Here is a 21,092-nt window from a genome sequence, read left to right as displayed (position 1 = left end):
TTTTTTTGGGGGGGGGTCACACCCAGCAGCGCTCAGGGGTTACTCTTGGCTCTATGCTCAAAAATCGCTCCTGGCGGGGCCGGTGAGGTGGCGCTAGAGGTAAGGTGTCTGCCTTGCAAGCGCTAGCCAAGGAAGGACCACGGTTCGATCCCCCGGCATTCCATTTGGTCCCCCCAAGCCAGGGGCAATTTCTGAGCACTTAGCCAGGAGTAACCCCTGAGCATCAAACGGGTGTGGCCCAAAAAACCCAAAAAAAAAAAATCGCTCCTGGCAGGCTCAGGAGACCACATGGGATGCCGGCTTTCGAACCTCTGTCTTTCTGCATGCAAGTCAAATGCCTTACCTCCATGCTATCTCTCCAGCCCCAAGAAGTGATTTGTTAATGATTTTTGTTTTGTTTTGTTTTGTTTTGTTTTGGTTGACACCCACAGTGCTAAGGCTTACTTACTACTGACTTTTCACTCAGGGCTCAGCCTTGGAAGGGCTCAGAAAAACATCTAGGATGGCGAGAATCTAACCCATCGCAGTCACCTGTGAGGCAGGTGCACTACCTGCTAAAAATATCACTCTGGCTCCTGGTAAAAACTTTTGAGGTAAAATGGAAACTGCCAAAGAAGTGTTTACAACAAACAAGTTGTAAAGTTACCAAAAGTCTACATCCTTCAAGGAAAAAGAGCCTTTCTAGGGGCTTGTGCAATAGCACAGCAGGTATGGCATTTGTGTGGCCAAAAAAAAAACCTTTCTGAGTATAAAGCAGCTTCTATTATCCATCCTTATTTATCATCAGGCCAGCCCTACTTCATAGAGAAAACACAACAGTGCTTGGAAGACCAGACACCATCCTAGCTGAGGGTGGGTACTGAGTATTGGGTATGATAATGACTACATAATAATAATGATATAATACTATGATAATGACTAAAATACCAGAGAACTATTTCCTGCTGCTCTCATCTGTTTCAGTAATATAGATTTGGCAACTTTCAATCTACAAAAAACTATTTTTCAGAGAAAATTAAAACTCCTACGGCAAATTAACCACATTTCCTTGGTTTCCTATTTAATAAATACCACTGCCTTACTTTAAAATGACCAATTTCCAAAAGGACTCAATGACATTTTGTACTGGGTTTTAAGTATGCTTTCTTAACTTTTTTAAAAAGCAGTCTGACCAGATATAATAAGCTTTTTTGTGGTTTGGTAGGTTTTTGAAACACAGCCAACAATGATTACTCCTGGCTCTGTGCTCAGAAATTACTACTCAAGGGGCCAAATGGGATACCAGGGATCAAACCCAAGAAAGCCATGTGCAAGGCAAACACCTACCCACTGTGCTCTCACTCCAGTTCAGGTATGGTAAGTTTTTAAGTGGTTTTCCTCCAACCTAGTAGTTAAACTTAGGAACTGAAACCAGAAGAACTCTTGCATGTTTCAGGCTACCCAGCCTAAGACTGAGTCAAAATGGCTTAAAGGCAAAGTCTCTTCAGAATTAAGAAATATGACCTCATGTTTTTGAATGAATTAAACACTTGAAAAAATTATAAAATAAAAACTGAGGGGGCCGGACAGATAGCATGGAGGTACGGCATTTGCCTTTCATGCAGGAGGTCATCAGTTCGAATCCCGGCGCCCCATATGGTCCCCCGTGCCTACCAGGAGCAATTTCTGAGCCTGGAGCCAGAAATAACCCCTGAGCACTGCCGGGTGTGACCCAAAAACCACAAAAAGTAATAATAATAATAATAATAATAAAAATAAAAACTGAGGCTGGAGCGATGGCGCAGTGGTAAGGCATTTGCCTTGCACGTGGCTGACCCAGAACGGTCCTGGGTTCAATCCCTGGCATCACATATAGTCCCCAAAGCCAGGAATGATTTCTGAGTGTAGAGCCAGGAATAACCCTGAGCATCACCAGGTGTGACCCAAAAACCAAAAAAATAAATAAATAGGGGCCGGAGAAATAGCACAGAGGTAGGGCATTTGCCTTGCATGCAGACGGACAGTGGTTCGAATCCCAGCGTCCCTGAGCCTGCCAGGAGTGATTTCTGAGTGTAGAGACAGGAGTAACCCCTGAGCACTGCCGGTGTAATCCAAAAAATAAATAAATAAATAAATAAATAAATAAATAAATAAATAAATAAATAATAAAAACTGACTTCATGGGCCCGGAGAGATAGCACAGCGGCGTTTGCCTTGCAAACAGCCGATACAGGACTAAAGGTGGTTGGTTCGAATCCTGGTGTCCCATATGGTCCCCCGTGCCTGCCAGGAGCTATTTCTGAGCAGACAGCCAGAAGTAACCCCTGAGCACTGCCGGGTGTGACCCAAAAACCAAAAAAAAAAACTGACTTCATGCTATTCTATTGCAATACTATGTAACTTTATAATCAGGACTAGACACACCAAGATACTTGTAACTTTAAATAGCTTGGAAGTTGAAATATTTCTCTGGTGAATAATTCCCAAGCATTTAGCATTTATTTCCTAAAGTAATGATACAAGTATCACTACCTATTTATTCAAAATATGCTATGGGGAGTATTTACCAATATTTATTTACAGCAAGAAAAGGAAGGAAGGAAGGAAGGAAGGAAGGAAAAGAAGGAAGGAAGGAAGGAGGAGGAGGGAGGGAGGGAGGAGGAGAGGGAGGGAGGGAGGAGGAGGGAGAGGAGGGAAGGAAAGGGAAGGGAGAAGGGGAAGGGAGAAGGGAAGGAAGGAGGAGGGAAGGGAGGGAGGGAGGGAGGGAGGGAGGACGAAAGAAGGGAGGGAGGGAGGAAGGGAGGGAAGAAGGAAGGAAGTCACTTTACTTTTTTTTTTTTTTTTTGGTTTTTGGGTCACACCTGGCAGCATTCAGAGGTTACTCCTGGCTTTATGCTCAGAAATCGCCCCTGGCAGGCACAGGGGACCATATGGGATGCCGGGATTCAAATCACCATCCTTCTGCATGAAAGGCAAATTCCTTACCTCCATGCTATCTCTCCAGCTCCGTCACTTTACATTTTTAAACATGAGCATAAGAGGGGCCAGAGCGATAGCACAGGGGTAGGGCATTTGCCTTGCATGCAGCTGACCCAAGTTCAATTGCCAGTATCCCATATGGTCCCCCAAGCCCACCAGAAATAATCTTGGAGTGCAAAGCCTGGAGTAACCCTTAGTACCACCGGGTGTGCCTCCTCCCCCCAAAAATCTCAACCTACAAGAAACAGAAATAATCAACCTAGAATCTCTTCAGCCTCCCTTGTGGCAAAACTACTACAGCCAGATCCCACCTATCTTGTTAAAGACATTTTCATATATAAAAATGGTTAACATTTATCAACACACAGATGTGCCCGACAATGAAACAAAAGTTTTAGATTTAACCTTCATAGTTCTATAACGCAGTTACTTCCATTTTAGAGATGAGAAAATGGATAGGAGTGAAAAACACTCAGCTGACACAGTTTGTCTTCATGCAAAGCAGAATGTTACACAAAGACACCCTACAACAAGAAAGCTTTGGTCCAACTCTAGAGCTACATATAACTAATTCTTAAGTACTGAAGAATACTGGCGCTTCTTGAGTAACCTAGGCAATCTAAGGTCATGCATACAGATAATGAATAAGAAGCAGCCCAGATAAACGTCTGAAGAGATACCACAGGAAGAGCCACCAAAAAAGCAGGGTGGGAGGATAAGAAGAGGAGTCAAATAGCAGTAACTTCATGACATCAGAATACTATGTTCAATAGAAAATAAAAGCAAAAACCACCATTTAGAATTATATAACTTAACAATAATAAAAATAAAAACTGGTGGCTTGTTTTCATCACATCATATTGAAGTTGGAAAAAATATATTTTTCCTCACCACCCTCCCTCAGATCTTATGATTTGAAGACCTTTGAGAGAAACCTAAATATCATGAACCATCTGTTTAACGTTCATGAAGTCCATTCCTTTTCAGAAAATAATTTATATGGATACCCAAAATTTCTATTTGTGCTTTTTCTCTGGTGCCCTCTACTGGAAATAAAATGAAAAAGCAAGGAAAAATATTTTCACGCAATTTATTCCAAACTCTTCTTATACACTTGAAATTTGCTGACAATACTATACAGATATTATAAGTATGATGCTGTATTAATTAATCTAAGCTTGAGTGTGATAAATCGTTTTGTAAGTATATTAAATATGTTGCATATTTAAATAACCACAATGAATGATCTAAACATATAAAATGTTTATCATTCGTATCTCAATTAAGATAAAGCATGTTGGAATTATTCCATTTTCTTTTCTTTTTTTTTTTTTTTTTTTTTTTGTTTTTGGGCCACACCCGGCGGTGCTCAGGGGTTACTCCTGGCTGTCTGCTCAGAAATAGCTCCTGGCAGGCATGGGGGACCATATGGGACACTGGGATTCGAACCAACCACCTTTGGTCCTGGATCAGCTGCTTGCAAGGCAAACACCACTGTGCTATCTCTCCGGGCCCTCCATTTTCTTTTCAACCACTCAAATAAAACTTCAAATGTCTTCTCTTATTTAACCTGGTAGAAAATCCAGAAATCTATTGAAATCAGGTATCCAGATGATTAAAATCCATGCTATTTTCGGTATTTCACCATGAAAATGACTGGGATTTTTAATTCAGAGTCCAGAAATTAAATATTTGTTTTGGATCAGTGTCATCAATTGGGGATAAAGCCCAAAGAAAAACACATTTTTTTCTTTTTTTTTTTTTTTTTTTTGGTTTTTGGGTCATACTCGGTGGCACTCAGGGATGACTCCTGGCTCAATACTCAGAAATTGCTCCCCGGGGGTCAGAGCGATGGCACAAGTGGTAAGGTATCTGCCTTGTTGGTGCTAGCCTAGGACAGACCACAGTTCGATTCCCTGACATCCCAAGCCAGGAGCTTTTTCTGAGCGCATAGCCAGGAGTAACCTCTGATCGTCACTGGGTGTGGCCCAAAAACAAAAACAAAAACAAAAAAGAAATTGCACCTAGGAGGCTCAGGAACCATAAGGGATGCTGGGAATAGAACCAGGGTCAGTCCAGGGTTGGCCACATGCAAGGCAAACGCCTTTCCGCTGTGCTATAGCTCTGGCTCCGAAAATTATATTCTTTCAAAAGTCTCAGACAAGTGCTAATTATACTAGAAAAGCTAAAATAATAAACTACCAACCCTAAAAAATTATCTAGGCAAGTACAAAATATCTAAGCAAGCCTAATTCTAATGCTGAGGTTTGTTAAAATTTCAGTAATTTGGGGTAAAGTGATAGTACATCACGTAGGACTCTTGCACATGACCACTCTGGGTTCAATCCTCAACATTCCATATGATCCCTGAGTCCTGCCAGAAGTAAGCCCTAAGTGCAGAGCTTGGAATAAGTCCTAAACACTGTTGGGTGTAATCTAGAAAACAAATCAATGAATAAATAAAAGACAATTTAAAAAATAAATGAAATGCCAGCAGCTACAAAGCATTTGGGGGGCCAGAGTGATAGCACAGCAGGTAGGGTGTTTGCTTGTAACAACCCAGGTTCAATCTCTGGCATCTCATATGGTTCCCATGTGGTCCCCTGAACATGCCAGGAGTGATTTTTGAGTACAAAGTCTGGAGTAACCTCTGAGCACCACCAGGTGTGGCCCAAAAACGAGCAAAAAAAAAAAAAAAAAATAGCATTTTCACAAGAATGTTTTCATTTAAATTCTGTGAGGTTACTTTTCAAGCTTTTCAAATGAATTAAGACTAGAGACTATTAAACTGCACTGTCAAATCACAAATTCACAAACAAGCAGTCTGACCTAACCCACATTCAATACTTGTCATTTTTAATAGCTATTCTGTAAGAACTTCTCAAATACCAAGACATGTCTCACCCACAGGTCAGCAACAGCAGATTCCAGCCCTGAAAAGTGCTATGTATGCACCCCATTTGTCCCTGAATACCCCAAGAGTATGGCACAAGGACACTAATGCTAAGACCTGACATATTAACTCGGCCCCAGAAACATGTTAGGTTATGGAGGGATGTACTACTTCCCTCCATTGTCCCTGGAAAATACACATTGGACTCTTGCACTGAATTCACTCTAGAATGAGGGGCCGCCCAAGCACACCTAGCTTGCACTAATTTAATTCAAGCCCTAATCACCTATGTGTTATGTATGAAACCCAATCATTAATAGTATTGTGAGCCAGAACAATAGTATTGGAAGGAGCTTATCTCTAAAGAGGTGAACCAGGTTCCCAGCAATACATGGCCCCCCAAGAGAGATCCCAGAGGGCAGAGCCAGGAGTAAGCCCTTGGCACCACCAGATGTGGCCCAAAAAAACAAAGTGGGGAAAAAGGAACAGTGTTATACGCCGATATGCCTAAAATTTTAAAAATAATTTACAAAGAAAAAAGAAAAATAAGGGCCGGAGTGATAGCACTGTGGTAGGGCATTTGCCTTGCACACAGCTAACCTAGGACTAAGGGTGGTTCGAATCTCGGCATCCCATATAATCACCCAGAGCCGAACAGAAGCGATTTCTGAACCAGGAGTGACCCCTGAGCACCGCCGGGTGTGACCCAAACAAACAAACAAAAACAAGAAATAAACTAAAAAGTCAGAGAGGGCACCAACATATAAAAGGAAATAAGAGAACACTACAATGAAAGGACAGGTGTATCATGTACAGCTGTATGACTACCACTCAGGCGTTAAAAAGAGCAGAAGGATGGACTTGTTGATTTAGCACATAAAATGCTGCTTTGGGGAAAGCACTGCCTGTCCTCCCAGATGAAGAAGTCAAAAGTGTTCCCATGAGAGAGGACAATAGCTCCCGCACTGGCCAACTGGGCAGCCAGAGAGAACAAGGAACAGGTTCATGAGAGACAAACAGGAATGCAGGACCCAGAGAAAGGAAGCTCACTTCCCAAAACACACTAGGTTTAGTGCAAAGGAGCAGGCAGAGAAAGTCAATGGAAGTGCTGCCTGGGAGGCCAGAGAGATAGCAATGGAGGTAGGGTGTTTGCCTTGCATGCAGAAAGATGGTGGTTCGAATCTGGCATCCCATATGGACCCCCGAGCCTGCCTGGAGTGGTTTCTGAGCGTAGAGCCAGGAGTAACCCCTGAGCACTAATGACCCCGCCAAAAAAAAGTGCTGCTTGGGAGGCCAGAGATAGTACAGAGGAAGGCCTTTGCCTCACACACAGCCAACCCTCAGCATCTCTAGGAGGGATTCCCTGAGTACAAAGCCAAGTATAAGCCCCAAGTACTGTCAGATGTGGCTTAAAAACCAAACAGTAGATTTTTTTTTTTTACTTAATAGGAAGTAAAATACTGCTTGGAAGAAAATCTACTTTAAACATCTGACAAGAAAAAAGAGCAAAAAAATAATGGAGTGCCCTTCCAGAAAGGTCTTTTCTACTTCCCTGCTTCTCTCTTGCCTTCTCCATCCACTCCCTCAAGAGATTCAAACTAGCAGTAAACAAATAGGCTAAAAAGTAGAAAATAAACAGAGTCCAGTCCTTTGAATTAAAGAGAAAATTATTGTGCCCCCCCAAAAAAATACACTGATAAAACAACAAAAAATAATTACTTTGGGCCCGGAGAGATAGCACAGCGGCGTTTGCCTTGCAAGCAGCCGATCCAGCACCAAAGGTGGTTGGTTCGAATCCCGGTGTCCCATATGGTCCCCCGTGCCTGCCTGGAGCTATTTCTGAGCAGACAGCCAGGAGTAACCCCTGAGCAATGCTGGGTGTGGCCCAAAAACCAAAAAAAAAAAAGAGAGAAAATTACTAGCACTTGAGAAAAGACATTCAACAAAAGAAGACTGTCCCTGAATGTAACTGAACAGTCTGTCACCTAAAATGACCAAACAGTCATGGAGGCAGTGAGATTTTCTCTCCTGAGCAAGTCTGTCCTTTCTCTAGTTTCAAACATTTCATTACAGAAATGCTCACTTAATGAAAAAATTTAACTAGACAAAATCAAATAGCTCTTAAATTTGTTTCTTTAGAGCCAGAGAGGCAGCAGTTACAGTAACTGCCTTGCACTCAGCCAACCTCATTTTAATCCTCAGCACTGCATACAGTGTCCTGAGCACTGGCAGTTGTGGTCAAAAATAATTTTTGTATTCTTAAATTACCACTTGTTATATAGTAGGAAGATACTGAAGGCAAAATATAGAATCCTCGTGTCTTGTTTAAGGAATAAATTCTTAAAGAAGTTTTAATTCAAAACAAGTTACCAACCAGTCATCCTATCAAAAAGCAAGCATTATAGGGCCAGAGCAATAGCACAGCAGTAGGGCATTTGCCTGGCATGCAATGACCCAGGACAGACCTGGGTTGGATCCCCAGCATCCCAAATGGTCCTCTAAGCCAGGATCGATTTCTGAGCACATAGCCAGGAATAACCCCTGAGCCTCACTGGGTGTGGCCCAAACACCCGCGCCCCCCCCCCAAATAAGCACTATTAAAAAAATTAGTATTTTAGTTGATGTCATGCTGCTTTGTTTTGTTGTACTGGGTAGAAAGCAACTTCCCCAATACTTTTTATTACACACCGTCAGAAAAATTAAAAAACACAATATTTGTATAGACCACATTCCTTTTACCTTTTGCTTATCCATATTCAAGGCCCATAATCCTTTTATCTTTTGCTTATTCATTAACTATCTATGTTTTCATGTATGCATGCCTGTATACACAAGAACAAGTACAAATGTGTGAAATAAAAGACTGTTGAACTAATTATAAGTATGTTGCAGACACATCGCATAAGTGATAATATCGTTTAGAGGCCAGAGAGATAATACAGTGGATAGGGTGCTAGCCTTGCAAGCTAGGATTTGAATCTCTGACACTCATATGTCCCCTGGAACCTGCTAGGAGTGATCTCTGAGCAGAGACAAAATTCAATATTACTTTTAAAATGTCCCATGGGGCCGGGAAGGTGGCGCTAGAGGTAACGTGTCTGCCTTGCAAGCGCTAGCCAAGGATCAGGACCGTGGTTCGATCCCCTGGCGTCCCATATGGTCCCCCCAAGCCAAGGGCAATATAGCCAGGAGTAACCCCTGAGCGTCAAACGGGTGTGGCCCAAAAACCAAAAAAAAAAAAAAAAAGTCCCAACTTCCTTTTCTCTGATTCAAAATCAGTTATAATTTCATCTTTAAATCCAAAACAGGGCCGGAGAGATAGCACAGTGGTAGGGCATTTGCCTTGCAAGCAGCCGATCCAGGATGGATGGTGATTTGGATCACAGCATCCCATATCGTCCCCCTAAGCCTGCCAGGAGTGATTTCTGAGCAGAGAGCCAGGAGTAACCCCTGCGCACAGCCTCATGTGACCCAAAAGCAAATAATAAATAAATAAATAAATAAATAAATAAATAAATAAATAAAAAGAATTAAATCCAAGAACAGCCCAACCTATGTTTAATTGTTTACCACAACAATTGTTTTAAAGGCTTTCTGCAAACTTAATTTTTCTGGATTTCCCTATGATTAGGTAACTTTGTTAAATATCAAAAAATATCAAGTTAAAATAATTTTGATACAAAACTGCCTAGATGATATTGTATACATCTTACTACCAAGAAGTATGCAAGGTTAAGTTTTAATGCTAATGATGATGCTAGATTTTAATCGTTTGGCAGAGGTAAGAATCACCTAACTGTTCCATCTATAAAGAGGATATATATATTTTTCCCTTTGTAACTAATAATCTCTAGGGCACTTTATTATCTTATTATAAATTTGCAAATGACTATACATATTTTACCTTGGCACATATCCTAAATCAAATATAACGCATGAAAATCATATTAATGCATATGAATTTTCATTCTCCACAGCTGCACATTATTACTATGTGAGTTTATTATGCTCCTTCTCAGACAGTATCCAAATTGCTTCATTTGCTATTAACAAATGCATAATCTTGAGTAGATTTTGTCTTATTTGTTGAGCTATATTGTTTCTTTAAGGTTCTCCCACATAGGTTAAATCAGGGGTCTCAAACTCGCGGCCCGCGGCCCTCCGTACAACATTTTGTGGCCCGCGGCTGGCCTTCAAATATCGCAGTACTCGCGATTATTCGCTTACCGAATAATCGCAATAAAAATCGCACTAGTAAGAAAAAAATCGCATTAAACATTCGCATACCCCGAGCAGTTCCGTTCGGGTATGCAAATGTTTAATGCGATTTTTTTCCTTACTAGTGCGATTTTTTTTGGGGGGGGTCACACCCAGCAATGCTCAGGGGTTATTTCTGGCTCTACGCTCAGAAATCACCCCTGGCAGGCTCGGAGGACCATATGGGATGCCGGGATTTGAACCAGCGACCTTCCGCATGTAAGGCAAACGCCTTACCGCTGTGCTATCTCTCCGGCCCCTTTTTTTTTGGTTTTTGGGCCACACGCGGCGGTGCTCAGGGGTTACTCCTGGCTGTCTGCTCAGAAATAGCTCCTGGCAGGCACGGGGGACCATGTGGGACACCAGGATTCGAACCAACCACCTTTGGTCCTGGATCGGCTGCTTGCAAGGCAAACGCCACTGTGCTATCTCTCCGGGCCCACTAATGCGATTTTTTATTGCGAATATTTGGTAAGCAAAATCCCTTATGTGGGCCTGCCTCACCCCGACTTTGCCTCCTGCGGCCCCCAGGAAAATTGAGTTTGAGACCCCTGGGTTAAATCATCCTGTATATTGTAAGGATCAAACCCTTTCTTTTTTTATTTTTTTTTTTTTTTTTGGTTTTTGGGCCACACCCAGCGGTGCTCAGGGGATACTCCTGGCTGTTTGCTCAGAAACAGCTCCTGGCAGGCCCAGGGAACCATATGGGACACCGGGATTCGAACCAACCACCTTTGGTCCTGGATCGGCTGCTTGCAAGGCAAACGCCACTGTGCTATCTCTCTGGGCCCTGGGATCAAACCCTTTCAACAACATGTACACACCAGTTTTTCACGGTTTGCTATTTTACTAGGTTACATTCTACTATCAGTGTAGCTTTAATCTGTACTTCTATTTTTTCTTTTTTTTTTTTTGGTTTTTGGTTTTTGGGTCACACCCGACAGCGCTCAGGGGCTCCTCCTGGCTCTACACTCAGAAATCACTCCTGGCAGGCCTGGATGCCGAGATTCGAACCACTGTCCTCCTGCATGCAAGGCAAACATTTCCTCCATGCTATCTCTCTGGCTCCTATATTTATTTTTTTTTTTTTTTTTTTTTTTTTTTTTTTTTTTTTGTGGTTTTTGGGTCCACCCAGCAGTGCTCAGGGGTTATTCCTGGCTCCATGCTCAGAAATTGCTCCTGGCAGGCACAGGGGACCATATGGGACGCCGGGATTCGAACCGATGACCTTCTGCATGAAAGGCAAATGCCTTACCTCCATGCTATCTCTCCGGCCCCTCCTATATTTATTTTTAACATTTAGATCTCTGACCCAATTAGTTTATTCAATGTTTGTATGTGGAAAATAGCCAATTTTACCCTTTCATAAAAGCTATCCATCCACTGGTCAACATAATCATAATGTATACTATAAGAATATTTTGGCTCACTCTTCAAGCCTGTGTTCTTCCTTGATCACACATCTGGCTTACTTGTCTCTATTCCTTTGCATCCTATTTTCACTCTAGAGAAGCTTCTGCTCTCTCTTAAACATGTACTTCTCCCTCTCTTTGTCCTCACATCTTTCCAAGTAAGGTTTTGTTTTTTTTTTTTTTTTGGTTTTTGGGCCACACCTGGCATTGCTCAGGGGTTACTCCTGGCTGTCTGCTCAGAAATAGCTCCAGGCAGGCACAGGGGACCACATGGGACACCAGGATTCGAACCAACCACCTTTGGTCCTGGATCGGCTGCTTGCAAGGCAAACGCCGCTGCGCTGTGCTATCTCTCCGGGCCCCCAAGTAAGTTTTAATAAAAACTTTCTTGCTTCATAAAAAATATTTATATATAGTGTTCACTTCAGCAGCACATATATTAAAATACATGAAAAGTTTAAAATGTTTTTGAGTAGCTTGAACAAATTTAATTGCATCAAACTTACATATTTTCCTTTAAAGATCTGTTATCTTTAAATACTGATTCACCCTACCTACTTCATGACATTTGTTCAAGTTTAGTTTATGTCCCATCCAAAGCATATGCACCAGCCCTCTGAGCCATTGTGAAATGATCCCCTCAGTAAGTGGTTACCTTCTGTCACATAGTTACAAAACCTTTTTTCTCTCTGTTTTTTTTTTTGTTTTGGTTTTTGGTTTTTGGATCATACCCAGCGACGCTCAGGGGTTACACATGGCTCTGTGCTCAGAAGTTGCTCCTTGCAGGCTCCGGACTATATGGGATACTGGGATTTGAACCACCATCTGTCTTGCCTTATCACTGTGCTATCACTCTGGCCCCACAACCTTTTTTCTTTTTTTTCTTTTTTTTTTTCTTTTTGGTTTTTTGGGCCACACCCATTTGATGCTCAGGGGTTACTCCTGGCTAAGTGCTCAGAAATTGCCCCTGGCTTGAGGGGACCATATGGGACGCTGGGTGATCAAACCACGGTCCTTCCTTGGCTAACGCTTGCAAGGAAGACACCTTACCTCTAGCGCCACCTCACCAGCCTCAACCTTTTTTCTTATAATGAAAAATTTGAAGATCTACTAGCACACCAATCTCTAAATATATAATATAAGGGGGTACGACTGATAGCACAGCAGTACAGCAGTAAGGTGTTTGCCTTGCATGCAACAAATCTAGGTTCAATCCCCAGCATTATGTGTGGCCCCCTGTGCCTGCCAGGAGTAACTTCTGAGTGCAGAACCAAGTGGCCCCTGAGCACTGCTGGGTGTGGCCAAAAACCAAAATAAACAAATAAATAAATATACAATATAAGATTATGAATTACAGTCACTGTACTGTATATTACAAAACCATGATCAATTTCTTTTATATCTGGGAGGAATACCTTTTGATCCCCCTTGCCTTATTCTGTCCATTCTCTCCTCCTCTTGCCTCCTTGGCAACCACCAATCTATCTTCTGGAGGAATAAGCTCACTTTGATGGTTTAGTTCATTTGTTTTAGATTCCATATATAAGGGAAAGAATAGGAAGTTACCCCAAAAATATTATACCTTTTCTTTCGTCGCACTATTCATAATCTTGCCAAGATCCTCAACATCAACCAAAGAATTCAGCTGTTGAAGGTCCTTAGTACTGTTTTCTTCCTCACTGGAACTCTCAAAGCAGTCCTCCTCCTGAAACATGATCTAAGTTTCAGAAATTCATTATTCAAGGTAAAAATCATGTAACAATCCCCCTTTACAAATGTGATTTCACTGTAAATGTGAGATATTTTAGAACTATGATCAGCAAACTATGGTCCATAAGTAAATGACCCTCTGTATGATTAACAGCTCTTTAAAATCAGAAACCAAAGAAGGATCCAGAGTAATGGTATAGAGGACAGGATGTTTGCCTTGCATGCGGCCAACCCATGATGGATTCCTCGAACCACATATGGTCCCCCTGCTCACCAGGAGTGAACTCTGAGCACAGAGTCAGGAATAAGCCCTGAGCACAGCCAGGTATAGCCCAGAAAACAAACAAAAACAAACAAACAAAAAAAAAAAGTAGAAGAAGAACTACTTGACTTCAACAATTCAATGAGTTAAAAAAAGATGGGTCCGGAGAGATAGCATGGAAGTAAGGCGTTTACCTTTCAGAGCATTAGTACATGGACCCACAAGCTCCATACCTCGGTGTCTTGGCAGTGAGGTTCAGTTCGAGTGAGAGACTCTGCCTCTACTTCCTGTGAGCGATGCTGATTAGACTCACATGCATCTTTCTTGCAGTTACCAGCACAAGTTTTTTTGTCTCCTTTCTTGAGTATCTGTAGCCGGGAGATGAACTTGGTCTTCCAAGCTCTGAAGTCGGCTTCAATGCTGCCATGTTTGCTTTTCACCACGTCACAGTCACCCTCCCCTCGAGTCATTACTCGAGAAGCCCCCAGCATCCAGAGCCACTTATCAACATTCTTGCCAACCTGCATAAAAAGGACATGGATGAGTGCCTAACGAAACCCTCTTCAACAAAGCTCTGTGCACAGCTCTGCAGGCAGTTCTCTGGGGCTCTGGAGCCTGTCATAGGCTTCTGCTGTGGCAGCAGAACAAATTGGAGGTTCTTAAGCTTCCACCCACCCAGGCTATCCTTCCACATAGGACTTTTTATTTGGGGGGAGATCTCAGGGGTTACTCCTGGCTCTGCAGACAGAAATCACTCCTAGCAGGCTCGGGGTGCCATATGAGATGCCAGAGATCAAATCTGGGTCATCCATGTGCAAGGCAAACACCCTACCCACTGTGTTATTGCTGGCCCCATAAGACTTGGTTTTTTTTTGGGGGGGGGGGGAAGACTTGGTTTTTTTTGTTTTTGTTTTGTTTTTTGGTGGTTTTTGGGTCACACCCAGCAGTGCTCAGGGGTTATTCCTGGCTCCATGCTCAGAAATTGCTCCTGGCAGGCACGGGGGACCATATGGGACGCCGGGATTCGAACCGATGACCTTCTGCATGAAAGGCAAACGCCTTACCTCCATGCTATCTCTCCGGCCCCATAAGACTTGTTTTAAGTGAAAGGATAAATGACCTCTTTACCAAACTAAGGCTTATACTAAAAGGGAATTTGTAAACTACTATTCGACATCACACTCAAAGGCCAAATATGTATGCCCTGCATGGACAAAACCCTAGAAGGCATGGACCACAAGTACCCTTGGTTGTGGCTCACAATAACAGTAACAAAGAAAGAAAATAAATAATGAGTCATAGAACAAAACAGTTCGGTAACAAAACAAATGTGTTCCAAAAGGTAACAAAGAATATAACTTAATGACAAACTGTTTGGCACAACTCACAATTTTATACACTCAGAACTGTACTTGACCACAATGTAAAGTAGCTCAGTATAGGCACCGGGGTTACAGCTACCAAGGAGCACAGCAGGAGCTTACAGAATCTGCCAGGGACATGGCTGAGTGGTAGAGCAGCACAAGCTCTGCAGACCACCCAGAACCACCAAGTGCCATCCTGTTGACAATACCAGTAGGATCACTGTTACCACTGTGCACTATCCATCACAGAACCAAATGTCACAGCCACAAAGGGAAGGGATTAGGGAATATAAATTAAAATCAAATAGGCACCTGACATGGCAAAGCATTAAGCAAAATATTTAGGAGATGGAGTAATAGTACAATGGGTAGGGCATATTTGCCTTGCACAAGAATGACCCAGGTCCAATCTTCCAGCATCCCATATGGTTCCCCAACCCCCACAAGGAGTGATCTCTGAGTGCAAAGCCATGTAATCCCTAAGCACATCCAAGTGTAGCCCAAAACCAAACAAAAAAAAAATATTTACATATCTAGATTTTCAATTTGGTTATTTGGAAAATGGAAGAATGGGGGACATATAAGTTTGATACCAAATTAAAACTAAGTCTAAAGAATTCTCTCCTCTTTGACCTTTACTCACATTCTCCCCTAAAAAAGATGAGCAGGGGGCCCAGAGAGATAGCACAGCGGTGTTTGTCTTGCAAGCAGCCGATCCAGGACCAAAGGTGGTTGGTTCGAATCCCGGTGTCCCATATGGTCCCCCGTGCCTGCCAGGAGCTATTTCTGAGCAGACAGCCAAGAGTAACCCCTGAGCACCGCCGGGTGTGACCAAAAAAAAAAAAAAATAGATGAGCAGGGAGAGATACAGGCAAAAGTTTTATTAGTTTTGGGGAGGCCACACTGATCGGAGGGAATGCAGCCAGGACACACGTACGGGTGTTTGTGTGTGTGTGTGTGTGTGTGTGTGTGTGTATGTGTGTGAGAGAGAGAGAGAGAGAGAGAGACAGAGACAGAGACAGAGACAGACAGAGAGAGAGTGTGTGTTGTGTGTGTGTGTGTGAGAGACAGAGACAGAGACAGAGAGAGAATGTGTGTGTGTGTGTGTGTGTGTGTGTGTGTGTGTGTGTGTGTGTGTGTGTGTGTGTGTGTTTCTGGGGAGAAAGGGTATGAGAAAGGAGGGGTGTGATAATATGAACACTAAGATTACCATATGTTCTACCTTTATTTTTCCTTTTTTTTTTTTGTTTGTTTTGGGCCACTCCTAGTGATGCTCAGGGGTACTCCTGGCAGTGCTTGAAGACTATATAGAATGCTAGCAATCAAACCTGGATTAGCTGCATACAAGGCAAATAACCTAATTGCTGTACTATCACTCCAGCCTCTGTGTTCTATTTTGAACCACATTTTCAGTCCCTCTATAACTTTTCAGAACTAAACTTGATCTTAGCTAAAAGACCAAGAAGCGATAATAACCTGAGATAATCTTTTTTAAGTTTTTTAATATGAAAAATAGAATTCAAAGGAACTGCAACCAATTTAATTTCATTTATAAAAAATGATACATGAATCCAGGGCCAAAGAAAAAGAACAAGGCACTTGCCTTGTTACAGCCAATCCTGGTTCAATCCCCACCACATATATCAGAGCATTGCCAAGAGTAAGCCTTGAGCATGAACCAAGAGTAAGCCCTGAGCCTGTGGCATCCCCACTCTTGCTAAAATAATTTGCATGGCAGTAAAAGTTCTTTGATGATAGAATAAAAACTGATAGGACAAAAGTTCCTCATCAACAGGATAGGGGAATAAGTTATCTTTTTGGCAGCTTTCATCTGCAAAGTCCTGTCTAGGGAATCCGTGATCCTGAGTACAAGCCACCAAGACACTAGACAACATGAAATACATACATTAATTTCATAAGTAAAAATTTACTAAGAACCTCTGTACAGATTGAATATTCATGTACAGCAATTCCCAACCATAAGAAATAAAATAAAAACACCATCAATGACCAAAGTTTATGGACTATTTTACATACACATGTACATATGTATTTGGGTAAATTAAGGGGTCAAGGGTGATGACACCAGACAGTGCTCAGGGATCACTTACTTGATGTGGCTCAGGGAACCATACGGGTATAGGCCACGCATAAGACAAGCACCCTCCCATCTTTCCAGCTCTAGACTTTTTTAATTAAAATGGAATTTATAGGGGCCGGAGCACTGGCACAAGCGGTAGGGCATTTGCCTGGCATGCACTAACCTAGGAAAGATTGTGGTTTGATCCCCCACATCCCATATGGTCCCCCAAGCCAGGAGCAATTTGTAAGTGTCACCGGGTGTGGCCCCCCCCCAAAAAAAATAGGAATTTATAGGAATAGTTCAGCATATACCTCCTACTTTGTACCTACCTTGTTAAAGTGGCTTGTATAGACAGAATTTCCGAGGCCAAACACTGCATATCTCATACCCTTCAGGTACGTCCTGCCAAATCGAAAATCACTAGATGCTTCCTCCAACCATTTGCAAAACCACTCTGCACTCTCTGTGGGTCGACCATAGGTGTATGTAGCAACCAGGAAGGCACAGATATTTCTACTAGTCACCTAAGAATCAGAAATATACATGATCTCAATGAAGTAAATCCTTTTTGAAATAGGCACATTAAAAGAGGACAGATATAGAATGGTCTCGCTCACGAGGGGGTAAAGATATGTAGTAGGGTAACAACAAAGACAATATAACAGGACAAAGGATTCACATAATTGAGTTGGTGAAGGAGGGTTGAAAAGGAGGGGTACGTGGGGTCTCTAAGGTAGGGGGAAGAGTACACTGGTGATGGGTGTATGTTAGAATCATGTGATAAGAACCATCATTAACAGTACCATAAATCACAGACTCTCAGTCGACTAATTTTTTTAATTAAAAAGAAAGATACTGACATCCAGGGCCAAAAATATGCTTCAAATGGTCAAGTACATGTCTTGCATGTACAAGGCCCTTCTCTCTATTCTGAAACCAAATGGCACCCCGTCCATTACCACCCAGATGTATGGCCCCTACTACAAAAATGTTGGTACTAAAATAATGATAGGATAATTATCAAAACATTAAGTCATAACAATTCCTAAGGTTAAGGGTGTTTTCAGAAATAGTCTTCATTTCCAACTGTGAAAACGGTTTTGAGTTCTGAGAAAACGCTGAGTCTGAGTGTTCTGTTCTCAAACTGTCAATTCCTACTGTCTCTACTAGATCAGGTTGGAAACAAAATCCAATTCTCTCCAAAAGAAACACAAAAAAGGCTCTGAAAATGTCCTGAAAAAATAAATAAAATCTCCCTAAACATATAACAACTCAATCTCTGGGCACATCATCTAGCAAGGAAAAAAAAAATCTGAAAATATTTAAGCCATAGCATTACTATGACTATGTAAGCCATTTATCTGCTTTATGTTTCATCTGCTTGATTATTTATTTAATCTGCTTTAATGGGTTTTGTTTTTGGTATTTTGGAGGTTTATTTTTTTGTTTTGGGGCCACACCTAGTGACACTGAGGGGTTATTCCTGGCTATGAGCTTAGAAATCGTTCCTGGCTTGGGGGACCATATGGGATGCCAGGGGATCAAACCACAGTCCGTTCTAGGCTAGTACAGGCAAAGCAGATGCCTTACCATTTGCACCACCACTCCAGCCCCTGCTTTAATGTTTCTTTTTTATTTTTATTATTTTTTTTTGTTTTTGTTTTTCAGGCCACACCTGTTTGATACTCAGGGGTTACTCCTGGCTACGCACTCAGAAATTGCCCCTGGCTTGGGGGGACCATATGGGACACCAGGGGATCGAACCGTGGGGTACTTTCCTTGGCTAGCGCTTGCAAGGCAAATACCTTACCTCTAGCACCACCTCGCCAGTCCCTGCTTTAATGTTTCTTAGCAGGCCCACACCATGAAGTTATAAGGAGTTGATAACTGAGGCTTATTAATAACTATCAGTGCTGAGTTTCAAGACAAGACAGTTCAGAAGTAAGGGAAACATGTACAGGGTCCAAGTTTGAGCCCTGGCATGAATGCCCCATCTCCAACACTACTTGGTGTGGTACTGGTGTTCCCCAGCACCATACTGCAGGGCCCTGAACCATCCAGCTGGGTTGACCAAAATTTTCAAAAGTGAGCCCCAGGGTTCCTGAGCCCTAGAAAACCCAAAAACTCAAAATAAAATAAGTTTCAAAGACTAGTAATTTTTCATAAATTATTTAAAACAGATTCAAGCATACTCACTACATTCAACTTGAGGAGAGAAAGAAATAAAAACATACCTAAACTTTGGTCATTATGAAGGGCTCACAGACCAAAAGCAGCTTAATGCCTGTTTTAGCAAAGAGGCTTTATTCTGACACAGTCACCCTCTTTCCTGTGTATGTAGCTATTAGCTTCCTCAACTAGCAGAAACTGAGTAGCCAGTGATGGACCACTAAGTAAAAAATATTTACTCTCAGACCATTTGCAGAAAAAAAAAAAATGTTTCCCACTGCATCAGGAAATTAAGCTGCTTCAGAATTATTTGAGCCCTTGCAGAAACCAAACTCAAGTCCTTCAGAAACAAACTTCATTCAATGGAACTGGATTGGAATCTTAAGAATTTGTATTGGCACAAGTTACCCAAAGAAGCCAATACTGCCAAATACTTGTCAAAACTTGCCAACATTTTACAATACTTGTCAATACTAACCAGAATGTGATAATGGTTCCCAAAGTGAAAACAGGGAACTTCAAATCATCCACTTTTCCCACTTAGAGGTACCTGAAGGACAGACCCTGTTCTGAACTCATATCCATATCTGTAATTCACACTGAAATATCAACCAAATGAAATCCCTCACAATACAAATTAACTGTACTGTGAATATTCTATTTATCCCAAAGATAAAAGATCAATTACAACTGAATTTTGACTCGAGGAAGAATGAGAACAATCACTAACCTCTTCCACAAGATGATCATCGGGATCATATTCTTTCAGATTAATAATTGTCACTGGCAGGTCTAGGGAAGTAATCTCTTCAGCAAGAACTGTTGCAAATCCCTAATTGAAAAAAATAACAAATAAGGTTACTGATGAGCCAAATAATCCATTCACAATCTTTGTTTTCCCTTGTTGGCAAAGAAACAAGGTATTTCTCATGAAAATCTTTTCTGGTAAATGACATATATCAATATAAACATAAAGAATATGCTCACTTTAGCCATTTTTCTCAAGCATTTTCATATAGATTTTATACACTAAATTTAAACCTGTGAGCTAAACATAAATTAGGTTTATGATATTTCAGCTGTTTTATTCTAACAAAATAAACATATGAATATATGAGAGAGATTTTGAAGAGTGACAAGAATGGGAAACTTGATTAATAGTAGGACTTTTCTGAAAAACAAGAAGCAGCTGACAGGAGAAAGTACCACAAGGAGCCCGTACGCCTAAGAGAATCCCTGAGCAGCTCTGGATATCATGATAGCAGAGTTGGGGATGGTGGGACAGAAACAATCAACAGCAGAAGTTACACAACATTCAGGAAGCACCTGCTGGCCCTCAGATTCACCTCTATCTCTTCAAACCAAAGGAGCCAAATGCCTTAGGAGACCTGAACTTCAAGCCAAATGTCAGCTCCTCGAAAAAATGCCCTATGGTTTCTTTGTTTTCATTTTTGGTTTGCTTTGTATGTTGTATTTTTTGTTTAACTAATCCTGCCAAGCACCTCCTCATCTATTCATGGCATCAACCACGCCAGTCTCGGTTTTGAACACTATTACAGAATGGACAAGATAAACACACTTCTTACCCACAAGGAGTTTATGTTCTACTGGACAGTAAGTGAATAAATAGCGAATGAGAAAATACGATCTACTATATACTTTTTTTTTTTTTTGGTTTTTGGGTCACACCTGGCAGCACTCAGGAGTTACTCCAGGCTCTCTGCTCAGAAATCGCTCCTGGCAAGCTCGGGGGACCATATGGGATGCCGGCATTCGAACCGTTGCCCTTCTGCATGCAAGGCAAATGCCTTACCTCCATGCTATCTCTCCAGCCCCTGATCTAATATATACTTATTAGAGCTATAAAGAAGGATAAACAAGGAAAAAGAATATTGTTGGGCCAGAGCAATAATAAAGCAGGCAAGACACTTGCCTTGCATACAAAAGACACAGGTTCAACCCCAGAATTCCATTTGGTTCCCCA

At 41.8% G+C, this 21,092-nt stretch overlaps 1 protein-coding gene across 1 annotated transcript in view; it reads right to left on the bottom strand.

Moving 5' to 3' along the window:
- The window catches only part of LOC126031217 (S-adenosyl-L-methionine-dependent tRNA 4-demethylwyosine synthase TYW1-like), a 221,636-nt gene that overhangs the window by 194,550 nt on the left and 5,994 nt on the right, over positions 1–21,092 (bottom strand). Inside the window, exons 4-7 of the mRNA XM_049789508.1 lie at positions 19,839–19,940; positions 17,269–17,463; positions 13,726–14,013; positions 13,103–13,225 (exon numbers count right to left, since the gene is read on the bottom strand). Of these exons, the coding sequence (XP_049645465.1) occupies positions 13,103–13,225; positions 13,726–14,013; positions 17,269–17,463; positions 19,839–19,940 (708 nt within the window). The remainder of the gene's footprint in view (positions 1–13,102; positions 13,226–13,725; positions 14,014–17,268; positions 17,464–19,838; positions 19,941–21,092) is intronic.

The sequence above is a fragment of the Suncus etruscus genome, chromosome 15, assembly GCF_024139225.1.
Source record: "Suncus etruscus isolate mSunEtr1 chromosome 15, mSunEtr1.pri.cur, whole genome shotgun sequence".
In the NCBI taxonomy this organism is placed as follows: domain Eukaryota; kingdom Metazoa; phylum Chordata; class Mammalia; order Eulipotyphla; family Soricidae; genus Suncus; species Suncus etruscus.
This window is presented reverse-complemented; position numbering and strand designations above follow the sequence as displayed.